The 14936-nt window shown below is 35.9% G+C and overlaps 1 protein-coding gene across 3 annotated transcripts in view; it reads left to right on the top strand.

Annotated features, from left to right (window-relative positions):
- The window catches only part of SOX6 (SRY-box transcription factor 6), a 708935-nt gene that overhangs the window by 573515 nt on the left and 120484 nt on the right, over positions 1–14936 (top strand). For all 3 annotated transcript variants that reach the window (XM_052652397.1, XM_052652398.1, XM_052652399.1), the window contains exon 9: positions 9388–9467. In XM_052652397.1, coding sequence (XP_052508357.1) covers positions 9388–9467 — 80 coding nt within the window. The remainder of the gene's footprint in view (positions 1–9387; positions 9468–14936) is intronic.

Genomic DNA, 14936 nt, shown 5'->3' on the forward strand with positions numbered 1-14936 from the left:
TCCCTCCCAGCATCAGAGTCTTTTCCAATGAGTCAACTCTTCACATGAGGTGGCCAAAGTACTGGAGCTTCAGCTTTAGCATCATTCCTTCCAAAGAAATCCCAGGGTTGATCTCCTTCAGAATGGACTGGTTGGATCTCCTTGCAGTCCAAGGGACTCTCAAGAGTCTCCTCCAACACCACAGTTCAAAAGCATCAATTCCATACTGGTTTTTAAAATTAATTTTTATTGGAGTGTGATTCTTTTCAATGTTGTCTTAATTTCTACTGTACAGCAAAATGAATCACCCATAAATGTACATATATCCTCTCCCTTTTGGATTTCCTTCCCATTCAGGTCACCAAAGTGCATTAAGTAGAGTTCCCTATGCTATACAATATGTTCTCAATAGTTATCTATTGTATATGTAATATCAATAGTGTATGTGAGTCAATCTCAGTCTCCCAATTGCTCCCACTTCTACTGCCCTCTTGATACCCCTGTATTTGTTCTCTATATCTGTGTCTCTGCTTTTGCTTTGCAAATAAGATTATCTATACTATTCTCTCTAGATTCAAATTCTGTATTGTTTTTGCCTCCGACTGATTGAATACTCATCATTTCCAGAAAGCAAAGACCACCTTGGGATTATGTTCACTGTTAAAGCGGACTATTTCTGAATCCATATAGTACATTCTAAACAAATATATTTCGAGCTATCAGCTTTCTCCCCTTCTGATAATTTGACCCATTGTTCTGGGCATTTCAGGGTCCCCATGTGAACACCAGCCAAGCTCTCCCACCTTGGTAGGTTGCTGAGGGGGCAGACTGACTACAGAGATTGTACCAGTTTCAGGGGAACATGTATCAAAATAACTTGTGAAGAATTTCCCCTATTGAGTTTTAATCCTTAGTTTACTTCCCCCCTTTTAAAACTGATTCTCTAATTAGAGACATCTTTCTAGAAAGTAACTTATCAGGGCCTAGAACATACACCACAGAATACTGGTTGCTTTGCTTTATCACATCACGATAAAGCAAAGACTGAGAGATAGAGCAGTCCAGGGTAAGATAAACACGGTTGAGCACCTGTGTTTGTGAAAACAAACAACAACAAAAAGCTTTTGTAGCTGCCAATGTGTATATCAGAGCGATTGAACTGACTGTAAAATGAAGATACTGGGTAGACTCCTTGTGTGCCAGGGATGGTTCAGCCGACCATGGACTTCATGTAGCTGGGATTTTTAAAAATGAATGCTGCTAAAGCAGCACCCTTAACGTTTCCCAGGAGATCCAAGGAACAGGATGTCTGCCTGCTCATGACTCCTTACTTAGTTATATTAAATATTGTGATAACAGTTAAAGTTTATTGAATAATTACTTTGTGCCAAACAGTGTGTTAAATGTTCCACATGGATTATATTTATTTAATTCTTACTTGAACATGTCACTTAGCCTTGCTGAGCCTCACTTCTTTATCATCTAAAAAAAATATGTCATGATTTGTCCACTGCTCAGTGTGGGTGTGAAGATTAAGTTTCTTAAAGTATATGAAAGCTTTTTGAAAAAAATCTAAAGAACTACGTTTGGGGATAAAGTCTGACCATGAAACCTGAGTAAATTTAACTACATGAAACTGCATTCTTATCCACTAGAAATGTGGTTCAAGAACTGAGCATTTGACCTAGATATACTGCCTCTCTGTCTGATGGCCAAAAGCAATTTTACTCTAATATACCTAATGCTTCTTTAAGAAAAAAAAATTTTGGAAAATATACATAAAATAATACTTTTTATATTAACCATTTTTCAATGTACAACTCAATAGTATTAATACATCTGCAGTTTTTAGTAACCATAATCATGATCTATACCCCAAAATTTTTAATCGTCAACAACAGAAAAACTGTGGCCGTAAACAGTAACTCTCCTTATCCCCTTACCCCAAACCCCTGGAAGCTTCTGTTCTGCTATTTCTGTATGTGAATTTGCCTGTTCTAGATACTTTATATGAATAGAATCATACAATATTAGTCCCTCTGTGTCTGGCTTATTTACTAAGCATAGTGTTTTCAAGGTCCCTCCATATTGTAGCATATATCAAAAGTCCATTCTTTCCCCACATTCTGGCTATTGTCAATAATGCTTCTGTGAGCATTGATATGCGAATACTTGTTTGTATCCCTGTTTTCAGTTCTTTTGGATATATACGTAGGAACGGGATTGTTGAATAATATGGGTAGTTCTATGTTTAATCTTTTGAGATACCATCAAACTGTTTTCCATAGGGGTTGTACCTTTCACATTTCCAACCAGCAATGCAACAGTGTTCCAGTTTCTTTATATCCTCACCAATACTTGTTACTTTCCTATTTTGGAAAAAAAATATAGACATCCTAATAGATGTGAAGTGGTATCTCATTGTGCTCTTGGTTTTCATTTCCCTAATGATTAGTGATTTTGAGCATCTTTCATGTGCTTACTGGAAATTTGTATAGCTTCTTGGAAATATATGTTTAAGTACGTTGCCTAGTTTTAAATTTAGTTGTTTGTTTACCCTTACTGAGTTTTGGGATTTCTTCTATATTCTAGATATTAATCCTTTGTCAAACTTATGATTTGCAAGTTTTTTTTTTCTCATTTTGTGGGTTGTCTTTTCATTTACTTGATAGTATCTTTTGATACACCAAAGTTTAATTCTGATGGTCTGATTTTTCTATTTTTCTTTTGTTGTCTGTACTATTGCTGTCATATCCATGAAATTACTGCCAAATTCAAAGATTTACTCCTGTGCTTTCCTCTAAGAGTTTTATAGTTTTAGTACTTAAGTTTAGGTCTTTGATCCATTCCATTAATTTTTGTATATGGTGTTAGTTAAGGATCCAACTTCACATTTTTGCATGTGGATATCAGTTTTTCCAGCACCATTTGTTGAAAATATGTCTTTTCCCCAGTAAATGGTCTTGGTGCCCTGATTTTAAAAAAAGTCAATAAACTGTATATGTAAAGGTTTATGTCTGGGCTATCTATTCTGCTTCATGAGTCTATATACTTGTTTTTATGTAAGTATTATACTCTTTTAATTACTCTAGCTTTGAAGTAAATTTTGAAGTCAGAAAATATGAGCCTTCCAACTCTACTTTTCTTTCTCAAGATTTGTTTTAGCTGTTGGGGCTCCATGCAGTTCCAAATAAATTTGAGGATTGACTTTTCCATTTCTGGATTGTTGAATTTTGATAAAAATTTCACTGAATCTGTAGATTGCTTTGTTGATCTTAACAATGTTAAGTCTTCCTGTCTATGAACCTGAATGCCTTTCTGTTTATTTAGAGCTTTAAAAATTTATTTCAAAAATGTTTTATAGTTTCCCAGTGTACAAATCTTTGCCTTATTTGTTAAATTTATTGCTAAGTGTTTGATTCTTTTAGATACTATTGTAAATAGAATTGCTTCTTAATTTCCTTTTGGATTGTTCATTGCAGGAATATAGAAACACATTTGGTTTTTGTGTATTAATCTTATACCCTGAAACTGCTGCTGAATTTATTTATTGGCCCTAGTCATGAATTATTTGGGATTTTCTATATATAGGGCCACTTCATATGCAAATAGACATGGTTTTACCTATTTTTATCAATTTGGATGCCTTTCTTTTTTCTTTTTCTGTCTAAAAGTACTAGCTAGAATTTCTAGCACAGTGTTGTATAGCAGCAGTGAAAGTGGGTATAATTGTCCCCAATCTTAGTCAAAAAACTTTTCAATTTTTTCCACTGTGATGTTAGCTGTGGGTTTTTCAGAAATACCCTTTATCATGCTGATGAACTTTCTCTCTATTCCTAGTTTTCTGAGAATTTTTATCATGAAATGTTGGATTTTGGCAAATGCCTTTTCTGCCTCAATTGAGATGATCATGTGGATTTTTTCCCCATTGTTCTATTAATGTTATGTATTGCATTGATTTTTTTCATGTTGAACCACCCTTGCATTCCTGGGATAAATCCTACTTTGTCATGGTGAATAATCCTCTTGATATGCTTTTGGATTTAATATCCTAATATTTTTTGAGTATTTTAATATTCACGCAAGATATTAATCTATATTTTTTGTGTTTTGTGATGTCTTTATCTGTCTTTATCTTGTTATCAAAGTTATATTGGCCTCATTGCCTCAGTTAGGATATGTTTCCTCTTCAATTTTTTGAAGATTTTATAAGGATTAATGTTAATTTTTCTTAAATGTTCAGTAGATTGGTGAGGCCATCTAACTGGTCCAAGAATTTTCTGTTTTAGGAGGTTTTTGATTGCTGATTTAATCTCTTTATTTGTTACAGGTTTGTTTATATTATCCATTTCTCCTTAAGTCAGTTTAGGTAATTAATGTGTTTAAAGGAATTTTTCATTTCTTCCAGATTGTCTAATTTGTTGGTGTATAGTTGCTACTTAATACTTCTTTTTAATTCCTTTGCTTCAGTTAGCATTTATTGGCCACCATTTATTTTCTGATATCTGTATCTATATATATTAATATATGTATGCATATATATATAAATATATATATTCTCATTAAATTTTTATAACAACTCTAAACCATAAGTGACATTATCTACATTTTGTTTAAAAAAGAAACTAAAAGTCAAAGAAGATAATTAACTTTCTACACCTTCACCCCAGAAATTAGTATAGATAGATTTTGGACTGAAGTTCTGAATTTTATACTCTTGCAGGCATGATCTAAGCATAAAGAATATAAAAAAAGTCTAACTTCTGTGTATGTATGTGTAAAAGATGTGATTTATATGTATGGGGTTATGAAAATGATATCTTGTGAAGCTTGCCATTTCTATCTTTTCTTGAATATTTAAAGTGGAGGCATGTAACCACTACTGCTGGAATACTTCATTAATTAAAGTCATCTACTTGAAATCAAGCTCAGCTGGTAGAGAATCCACCTGCAGTGCAGGAGACCCCAGTTGGATTCCTGGGTTGGGAAGATGCCTTGGAGAAGGGATAGGCTACCCACTCCAGTATTCTTGGGCTTCCCTGGTGGCTCAGCTGGTAAAGAATCCACCTGCAATGTGGGAGACCTAGGTTCAGTCCCTGGGTTGAGAAGATCCCCTGGAGAAGGGAAAGACTACCCACTTCAATATTCTGGCCTGGAGAATGTCACAAAGAGTCAGACACAACTGAGCCACTTTCACTTTCACTCTTGGAATCAACGCATTTCTGAGGTTCTTCAGATTAGTACTCTCTTTTAAATGAGTACTTAGGTCCAAGAAGAAAATATATATGTTCACCTGTATAAAATAACCTAGTTTTATGGAGATTGAGATTATTTTAAATGTGCCCTTCTTCATATATGGAGGCTATATCATTGGTGAGCTCTCATTAAGTCATAAACTTTAAGTTGTTATTTTAAGTTAATTTCTTATAATGTGGATGCATTTATGTTATTTCATCCATACTCACTTATTTAATTGCTATTGTGACAAATTCCATGGTTTTTATATGATTATCTAAGAGCCTGGATGCATTTATGAAATAAGTGAAGAAATTAAGATGATCCTTGATTTTTAGCTCCTTTAAAGGTATGAAAAAGAATGCAGATGCTCTTAGAAAAAGTCTTAAGATCAAGACTCTCCTCATCATTGGTCTATTCTTTGATGAATAGAGGAGAAATTTAGCAGGAGAAATAAGAACATCATGATCTCAGCAATATATACTGTAATCTATGCCAATTTTTTTTTTGTCCAATTGTTCTCAGAACAAATTAAAGGTTTTGTTTTATTTTTAGGATTCTAAATATGTCATTCATTGCCTGCTAACTTTTGCTGCAATGTGGTGTGATGTCTCACAAAGATAAATTCAGATTGATTATTGCATTCCCTCGGAATACAGAGGAGTTATATTTTGCTATTCTGAATACATTCATCCAAGCAAGATGCAGTGTGTGGCGTGTCAAGTCTATATTGGTGATTGTGATGGAAATATTTACATGTTGTAGCAAAAATGATGATAACTTAAAGAAATGGGGTCTATCTATGAGTTATTTGGCAAGTCAAATAACTTACCATCATCCTGTGATACCATCATACCAAAAAATCTGTGAGAGTAGGGATGTGTAGTACTTTTTCCTTTTTTTTTGGAGGATGGAAAATGAAGCATGAGACTTTAAGCCAGTAACCAAAGAATCTTTGAGTCCTGTCTCCTATTTTAATTTATCTTTCTTCTCTGCTCCTCCCAAACTCTGTAAATAAGTTAATATCTGAAGTTAGCATCTTAGAAGACTGTAGCCATCCCAGTCCCTTGTCTTCCTAAAGAATCAAAGAAAATGGACAGATTTTTATCCATGGGAGTTTTTGCTTTTTAATAAAAATAAAGTTTATATTTGAATCACAGAAACTAGTATTCTTGTAGGAGGTAGCCTGTGTCTAATGGGTCCTACATTCATGATACAAGTGCCTCCTTCTCCAGTGTTTACATCTTATTAAGTTTTGGCTTCATTTCACTTTCCTTGAAAATTAAAAAACATACTTTCTCTCATTCAGGGGCTCTTGCTATGGAGCCACTTTGATTCTAGACTTGTGGCAAGTGAAACTAATGTCAGTCTAATTTTCCATAGGTTTTAAATCCTGTTTCATATTTGTTCTGTAATCTTCAGATAAAAATAATTGGTTGTAAAACCTGGAAGCCTGGAGAGATGGATTTATGTAATGGACATTATTTCCCAAATTAGCATTTAGAAGTTGTCTTCTTATACTAGAGGTAGCAAGGGCCAGATTACAGCAGTGCCTAAAACCAACCTGTTTCAACAGGCTTCATCTTCTTTTGTACAAATTTAAAGAGAATGGGTCCTCACGCAAGCATTTCAAATCCAGAGACAAATTTGAAAAAAATTGCTACAACATGTTGACTGATTTCTTGCCAAGTCAGCCGCTAAGAACTTTTTCTTGATGGACTCATACACACAGTTAAAGGTGAGGGGGCAGGGAGAGGAAGCATGTAACTTTTTAAAAGAGGAGTTAAATCTCTCTACCTATTAAATCTTCTCTTCTACTTTTAACCGCCCCCCACCTCTTCTTCACCCTTATCCTCTCCCTTTTCCTTTTTTTCTCTCTTCTTATCAGTCCCTGTAATATTCTCTGTTGCTTTAATGTATTCATTTTTACTTTTAGTACTAATACAATGATATGTTCTGGAGAAATAGCTTTCCAAAGATTATATTCAGATATACAGATTCAAACCAGCAGAAAGGTTAAAAACATTTTAAAATTTGCTTGTCAGCAGTGGAAAGAAAGCTGTTTGTAGCCAGCAGGTGAGCTGGAGAGTACTACAGGGTGTGGTAGAGATAGTAATAAATTAACTGGCAAGCCAAAAACTATATTTAAAAAAATCAGCTATTTCATAGCATAGAAGCATGACAGCTATGAAAAAAGGAGTGCCCCAGGGAATTCTTTCAGAGTTTGATTTTTTTAAAATATGTTTGACATGAAAAATGTTTTAGTACAAATAAAGCAACTGGTATTAAACTTACAGGGAGGGGGTTATGGTTTAGAGTTAGTATGAATAATGCATGATATTTAAAGAAAGAACAGCTCTAAAATGTTCTGAGAGGCAACCCATGTTGATAGTTGGAATGGTGATTTTTTTCCCCTATTTTTGAAGCATCATTAGTTCAGCATCATTTTGTGATTTTTTAACCTGATAAGATATCAACCAAGGAAATACTATTTGACTTAGATTAGGATATTCTTTCTTCAGATAATTTAGTTTAAATATTGAGAGGATCAGTAGAATTATTTAAGTGTAAAGCGACAGTCATTTACTATAAAAAATAATTTGGCCTAGTTATCTTTTTTAAAAAGCTCATGTAGCCCTGCAAACCAAAATCAACCTCATGGAAGGGGAAAAACAAGATCAGATATTTTGAACATTACTCCATAGGAGACCAGCACAATATAGTGTTAGTGAATGCATTGTAGCAGTGCTCCATATGCAATCAGAAGCCAATTGTTACTGGACTGTGTACAAGCACACACTGTGCTCAATGGTCTGATGAGGTATTATGGATATGATGCAAAGAGACTGTGTAGATTAGAAGCTAACAATTTGTTAAAAGTGAAAGCAACTTAACATTTACATTGGGTCAGCTGAGTAGCACTTCATGTAGCAAACAGGATGAGTTCCAAGGAACCAGGGGCACCAGGAAGGCTCTGGGTATTAGTGTCCATGCAGAAAAAGAGAGATTTCATTGCTTTCTAGTTGACTACCTTTATTACGGTGATTCTTTCTATACTTTTCATTATTACATTCAGCTTTTAGTGTGGAAAAGTTCTTGCAAAACAGCATGATTATTAGAAATGTCCAAAATGTGTGGAGGAATAGCCTATTAAAATATAGCCTACAGATAGTACATAGCACTGCCTTTAAAATAAGTAGCTGAAGCCAAAGTGATACTCCATTAAATCACTGATAGTGTGTAATTTATCCATATGTATTAATTTTGATTTCAGTTAGCACTATCACAATACATTCCTCATTACTTTCTATTGGTTCTTCAGGTTGCTTGCTTCACACAGCCTGTGCTCTTAGGTCATAGAAGGTACTTTAGCCCCGCTGTTTAGGAGTGGTCTGGAGCCAGAAACACATTAATAAGATGTTGCACTGATCTCTGCTGAACCATGCTCAATCTCGACCAGACTTTTAATATAGATGTCACATGTAAATCGTGTGGTTATTTAATGAAATCATCATCAAAGAATATGTGATAAGTGCCTAGTGTGTGTCATGATTCTGTAGTAGTTTCCACCGAAAGTTAGTGCAGAAAACAGTCTCCTATCTTTTTGGGATACCAGGCATTTCACAGAATGTTGGCAAAGATTAGCTTCTCTCTTACCCCTCTCAAATTAAAGAGGTTGCATTTAAATTTTTTTCTCTACTTTTTTTTTATAAATAAAATAAAGGTTAGGGTTATGGACAGTCAATAACTCTTAATCTTTTTTGGACTCTGATACTCTGCCTTGTCTACCAAGCCAAAACGTTTTGTTGTTTTAATATAAAAACCTTAATGCTTTCTCGGTGAACTGAATGTCAGCCTGGCTTTAAGATATTTTTTTACTCTTAAAAAAATGATGTATTACAAGATTTGTAATGGAGTGAACATGCTTGAATTGCACATTTAATTTTTTTAACATCACATTCATGTTTTGCCAGTTTGCCTACCAGCTATCTGTTAACAAAAAGTTCCAAGGCAGCCCTGCAAGTCTGTGCCCAACTAAGCCTTTTGTTTCTGCAGATGTTTGGGCTTAGAGCAATGTTGTAAAGCTCAGGCAATCCAAGGACCATGTTTGTACTTGTCTGCTGTGATTCCCAGTGCATTGTCTAAACCTGTATGCATTGTTCTTTCTGACAGGTGATAACTACCCCGTACAGTTCATTCCATCAACAATGGCAGCTGCTGCTGCTTCTGGACTCAGCCCTTTACAGCTCCAGGTAAGTGCCAGAAGAAAAAATGTGGGATATGAGCCAGTACTTTAGTGGAAAACTGCTAACCAGCTGTATGCTAAATAATGACCTGAATGTTAAATAATTTTTTAAGCATAGCCTGGAAGGATTAACACCTTATGTACTTACCATACTGCAAATAGAAGAAAAAACTGTCAGTGTCAATATTTTTAAAGGAAAAAAATGATGTCATGGCTTAGTACTATATATTCTCTATCAGGTAAGTTAATGGTTTTACAATTGTTTATGGCTAGTTGATATTGGGTATGTTAGCTTTGTCCTTATAACTTCTTCATCCATGTCTCCATTCATGTCCAAATTAGCTTTTACATCCAAGTATCAAAACAGACAACAACACTGGATATTTCCCTTCTTGCAACTCATAGAAAAGGGAGTTGTTATTACCAAATTACTTGAACTATTTGGTAAAATGCAAACACATTGTCCCTGAATATGTGTATCATCAGCCTCATCCTCATACCAGGTCAAAAGACTGGGCATGGTGTCTGATCAGATTCTAGATTGGTGTTCTTTATAAAGCTAAAATTGGCGAGAAAGCACTTTGGAAGCTAATTTTAAAAAATCCCTTGCACCTTATCTTCTTCATAGTAAAATAGGAAGCGGAGGACTAAGTGATCTTTGCACCCTTTTTGCAATGCCGTCTTATGGGAAATTGATATTAAATATGAGTGTATATTTTAACAAAAACAGAAAGAAAGTATCATTAAAATTAATGGTTAGGCAAGCAATATATGAGCATTTAGAAAATATAGGATGATAATTTGAATTCCAATGCATTGAACAAAGATAGTTTTTTACTCTTATAATGTACTGTGATGATTTTTCAATTTTCTTAAATAATCTAGGGAATAGCAACTAACTGGGCATTTTTATTTCTTCTTTGCTATTCCTTATATGACTTGAATGTAAAAAATGTACAGATTTTTATGTGAAAAATATACATTCTCAGTTGAGAATGTACATTTCATTTTATGTGAAAGAACATTCTCAGTTGAGTCTACAAATAAAGAATTTTTACAGTACTTTAAGCAGTTCTTGTCATAAGCCTCATCCAGCAAGTCTTGAAGATGCCTAGCATTATGGATCCATTATGGATGCCTAGCAGAGCTAGAGATTTTGCCTCATGAAAGCAGCAGCCCTATCTCTTCTAAGCCTTCACCTTCTCCACTACTAACAGGGAACTTATTGCAGCTGGAAAAAATATAAAAAGAAACCTAACTCACAGTCAGTCTAATCTATTTCTCCGTTTTCCATAGCTGTGCCATTGAGTGTCTTCTTGAGTTAGAGGCAAAAATAAGAAACCAGTACCACTGTTTGATCCTATAATCAAGTTTCTGTGAAAGACAGTATCTGGGTCCTAAACCCTACTTTCTGTTCTTTGGTGTGGTCAGTACCCTGGATTTAGAAATATGTGTTCTGTTTCATGAGTTCTGACAGTATGTTTTGTCTTTTTTTTTTTTTTTTTCTGAATATGCTACTAAACAGAAAGGTCATGTCTCCCACCCACAAATTAACCCAAGGCTAAAGGGCCTAAGTGACCGTTTGGGCAGGAGTTTGGACACCTTTGAACATGGTGGTGGCCACTCTTACAACCACAAACAGATTGAGGTATGAATGCTTACATTGGTGCTTCATTGGGTGGGGGACTGGATTGTTCAGTCATATTCTAGGCTTTTTTGACAAGTGCCAAACACTCAAACACTAAAATATAATGTTTCGCCTTTTCTCATTCCTAAGGAGGCTCATTTTCACTCCTTTTCTTTCAGAGAAAAAGTCAAACCCCAAACCAGTGCCTCTGAAGTAGACTGTTTATTGCTATATATTTAGGCAAATTCTTTACATACTTTCAAAACCATCTTCATTTCCCTTACCCTTTTTTCTTTATGTATAGTGCTGCATAGTAGTTTAAAAAAAAAAAACACTTACACATTAAGAAAAAAATAAGAACTTCAGTTCACCATGTATCAACCCTGTAGAGTTGATAAAATATCATTCTGTTTTTATAGACAAAACAACAGAGGTTCAGAGAAGTCAAGTTATTTAACCAAGGCTACAAAATTTTCTTGGAGTCAGTTATTATCCAGGATTTCTAATTCTATCTATTTCAGGTTTTCTAATTTAGTTTTCTCTGACTGAATTTGAGGTTGGGTGCCTGGGCCTGACTGGTTGTTTTTTGCCCCGTAAACTTATATAGTAGCTCTTTCATATTGAACTTTCAATAAAGCTCTTTGTTGTTTTTGTGGGATGTTCTTACTGCATGGGAGAAGATGCCTCATATAGCTCTTTTAAAAAGCAAACCCCTTTCTACTATAGGGACCCAGTCCTCCTCTCTCCAATATCGTGCTTAATTCCTCTATTATATCATTGGAAAACCTCTTTAGGGCTATCAGATTCTAGAGGGTTGCTAGCTATCCTTCCTTAGAAGTGAGAAAGCTCAACTTCTCACTTCATTCTTTAGAACTATCAGATATTGGAGTGTTGCTAGCTATCCCTCCTTCTTAGAAGTGAGAAAGCTCACAAGAAGAAAGAAGAGAACAAGATCAAAGGACACCTTGGAAGTAGCCTAAGGAAGAGTTTGAGTTCAGAGCTTGTCACTCGCCTTCTTCCTTTCCCTTTCCCTTTGATTATAAGAAGTATACAGGGGGTTCCACCCAGAAATGACAAGGCATACTGTTAGAGTATCTGCTATCTTCTATGCAGCCAAAAGGGATTTCTTTTCTAAGGGTTCCTTTTGGCTGTAGAGAAGGTGCCACATTTCTGGACGTTCTGACTCTGCTTAGGATTGCTAAACGGAGAGATAACGGGACACTAGGAACAATTCTTTCAATTAGCAAGGCTTACCTATTCAGGACAGCTAGTTCAAATTTTAAGTACTTGGAAGAATGTGAAAGCAGAGGACCTTGGCTCACATTCAAAACGTCCTCTCCTCTTGACCTTTTTTTCTTTTGAGGTGTTGAGTTCTATTCCATCGGCCTTCCCTGAGCCAGTTTTCTACCCAGTTTCTCCTCTTAGTTTTTCACTTGAGTTGACATCTCTTCCCCGCACCATCACAGACCTCTGATGCTGTCAAATCTGGCTTCTCCTGGGTTTCTGGAAATCACGATGTCATATATGTGAGTGCCAGACTGTGTAGAGCTGTAGCAGTGCTGATCTAGGAGCACGTGTCTGTCACTTTAATTAGGCTGAACACAGAGCCTGGTAAGGTGGAGGCCCTCAGCTTTGGAGGGTAAGCTTGGGTTGGTTGGAGAGTTTCCTGTTGTTGTTGTTTTCTTCTGGCTCTGTTCTCTTGCTTCCACTTTTTGCGCTTTTCCTTGCATGTCAGGAAACCATTGCTGTTTGCTTGTATGGTACACTATTTAGAAAAGATGGATCTTATTTGAAAGGCAGATTTCTCAAACTTTCTTACTGTGAGTGTAACAGGTTTATTGAGTGTCCCATGAGCAGCACAGAGGACAGCAATATCTAAGTTGTTACAGACACTAACATTTTAAATCTTGACTAAAAGTAGAGAGAAAACAATAATATTTTGCTTTATTGATTTTAGTCTACTTTCTTTTCTAGCTCAGGTTTTCTCCATTCCTTTAACAAGCTAAAATGTCACAGCTCTGTCAACAATTATGATAACAATAAACTGGGGATACTAAGCATTACAATATGTTAATGAGTTTTATTTCTATTTAGAGAGTCTTAGGAAGAAAAGCCGCAATGCATGTATACCACTACAACCTCCACATACACTCTGCTGAGTTGAAAAGAAGTAGTCGTCGCTACCTGATATATAGTTAATTTGTCCTTCAAAGGTTTTTCACTTCTAGCATTGTGACCTGGGGTTATCTTAACAGTAAAGTCATAGTCTGGAAGCCTGAAGTTTTGTTATCACCCAAGAAAAGATGGGAGCTGACTGTGGCTCAGATCATGAACTCCTTATTGCCAAATTCAGACTTAAACTGAAGAAAGCAGGGAAAACCACTAGACCACTCAGGTATTACCTAAATCAAAGCCCTTACAATTATACAGTGGAAGTGACAAGCAGATTCAAGGGATTAGATCTGATTGACAGAGTGCCTGAAAAACCATGGATGGAGGTTTATGACATTGTAGAGCAGTGATCAAGACCATCCCCAAGAAAAAGAAATGCAAAAAAGGCAAAATGGTTGTCTGAGGAGGCCTTACAAATAGCTGAGAAAGGAAGAGAAGGTAAAGGCATAGGAGAAAAGGAAAGATACCCATTTGAATGCAAAATCCCAAAGAACGGCAAGGAGAGATAAGAAAGCCTTCCTCAGTGATGAATGCAAAGAAATAGAGGAAAACAGTAGAATGGGAATTTTCTTCAAGAAAATTAGAGATACCAAGGGAACATTTCATGCAAAGATGAGCACAATAAAGGACAGAAGATACTAAGAAGAGATGGCAAGAATACACAGAAGAACTATATAAGAAAGATTTTCATGACCCAGATAACCACGATTGTGTGATCACTCACCTAGAGCCAGACATCCTGGAATGCGAAGTGAAGTGGGCCTTAGGAAGGATCACTACGAACAAAGCTAGTGAAGGTGATGGAATTCCAGCTGAGCCATTTCAAATCCTAAAAGATGATGCTGTGAAAGTGTTGCACCCAGTATGCCAGCAAATTTGGAAAACTCAGCAGTGGCCACAGGACTGGAAAAGGTCAGTTTTCATTCCAATCCCAAAGAAAGGCAATGCCAAAGAATGTTCAAACTACTGCATAATTGCAGCCATCTCACACGCTAGCAAAATAATGCTCAAAATTCTTCAAGCCAGGCTTCAACAGTATGTGAATCGTGAACTTCCAGATGTTCAAGCTGGATTTCTAAAGGCAGAGGAACCAGAGATCAAATTGCCAACATCCTCTGGATCATCAAAAAAACAAGAGAGTTCCAGAAAAAAATCTACTTTTGTTTTATTGACTACGCCAAAGCCTTTGTCTGTGTGGATCACAACAAACTGTGGAAAATTCTTCAAGAGATGGGAATACTAGGTCACCTGACCTGCCTCATGAGAAATCTGTATGCAGGTCAAGAAGCAACAGTTAGAACCAGACATGGAACAACAGACTGGTTCCAAATTGGGAAAGGAGTACCTCAAGGCTGTATATTGTCACCCTGCTTATTTAGCTTATATGCAGAGTACATCATGCAAAATGCTGGGCTGGATGAATCACAGGTTGGAATCAAGATTGCCAGGAGAAAGATCAATAACCCTAGATACACAGATGACACCACCTTTAAGGCAGAAAGCAAAGAAGAACTAAAGAGTCTCTTGATGAAAGTGAAAGAGGAGAGTGAAAGAGTTGACTTAAAATTCAACATTCAGAAAACGAAGATCATGGCAAATAGTTGGGGAAACAATGGAAACAGTGAGAGACTATTTTGGGGGGCTCCAAAATCAGTGCAGATGGTGACTGCAGCCATG

This window comes from Budorcas taxicolor, chromosome 15, assembly GCF_023091745.1.
Source record: "Budorcas taxicolor isolate Tak-1 chromosome 15, Takin1.1, whole genome shotgun sequence".
In the NCBI taxonomy this organism is placed as follows: Eukaryota; Metazoa; Chordata; class Mammalia; order Artiodactyla; family Bovidae; genus Budorcas; species Budorcas taxicolor.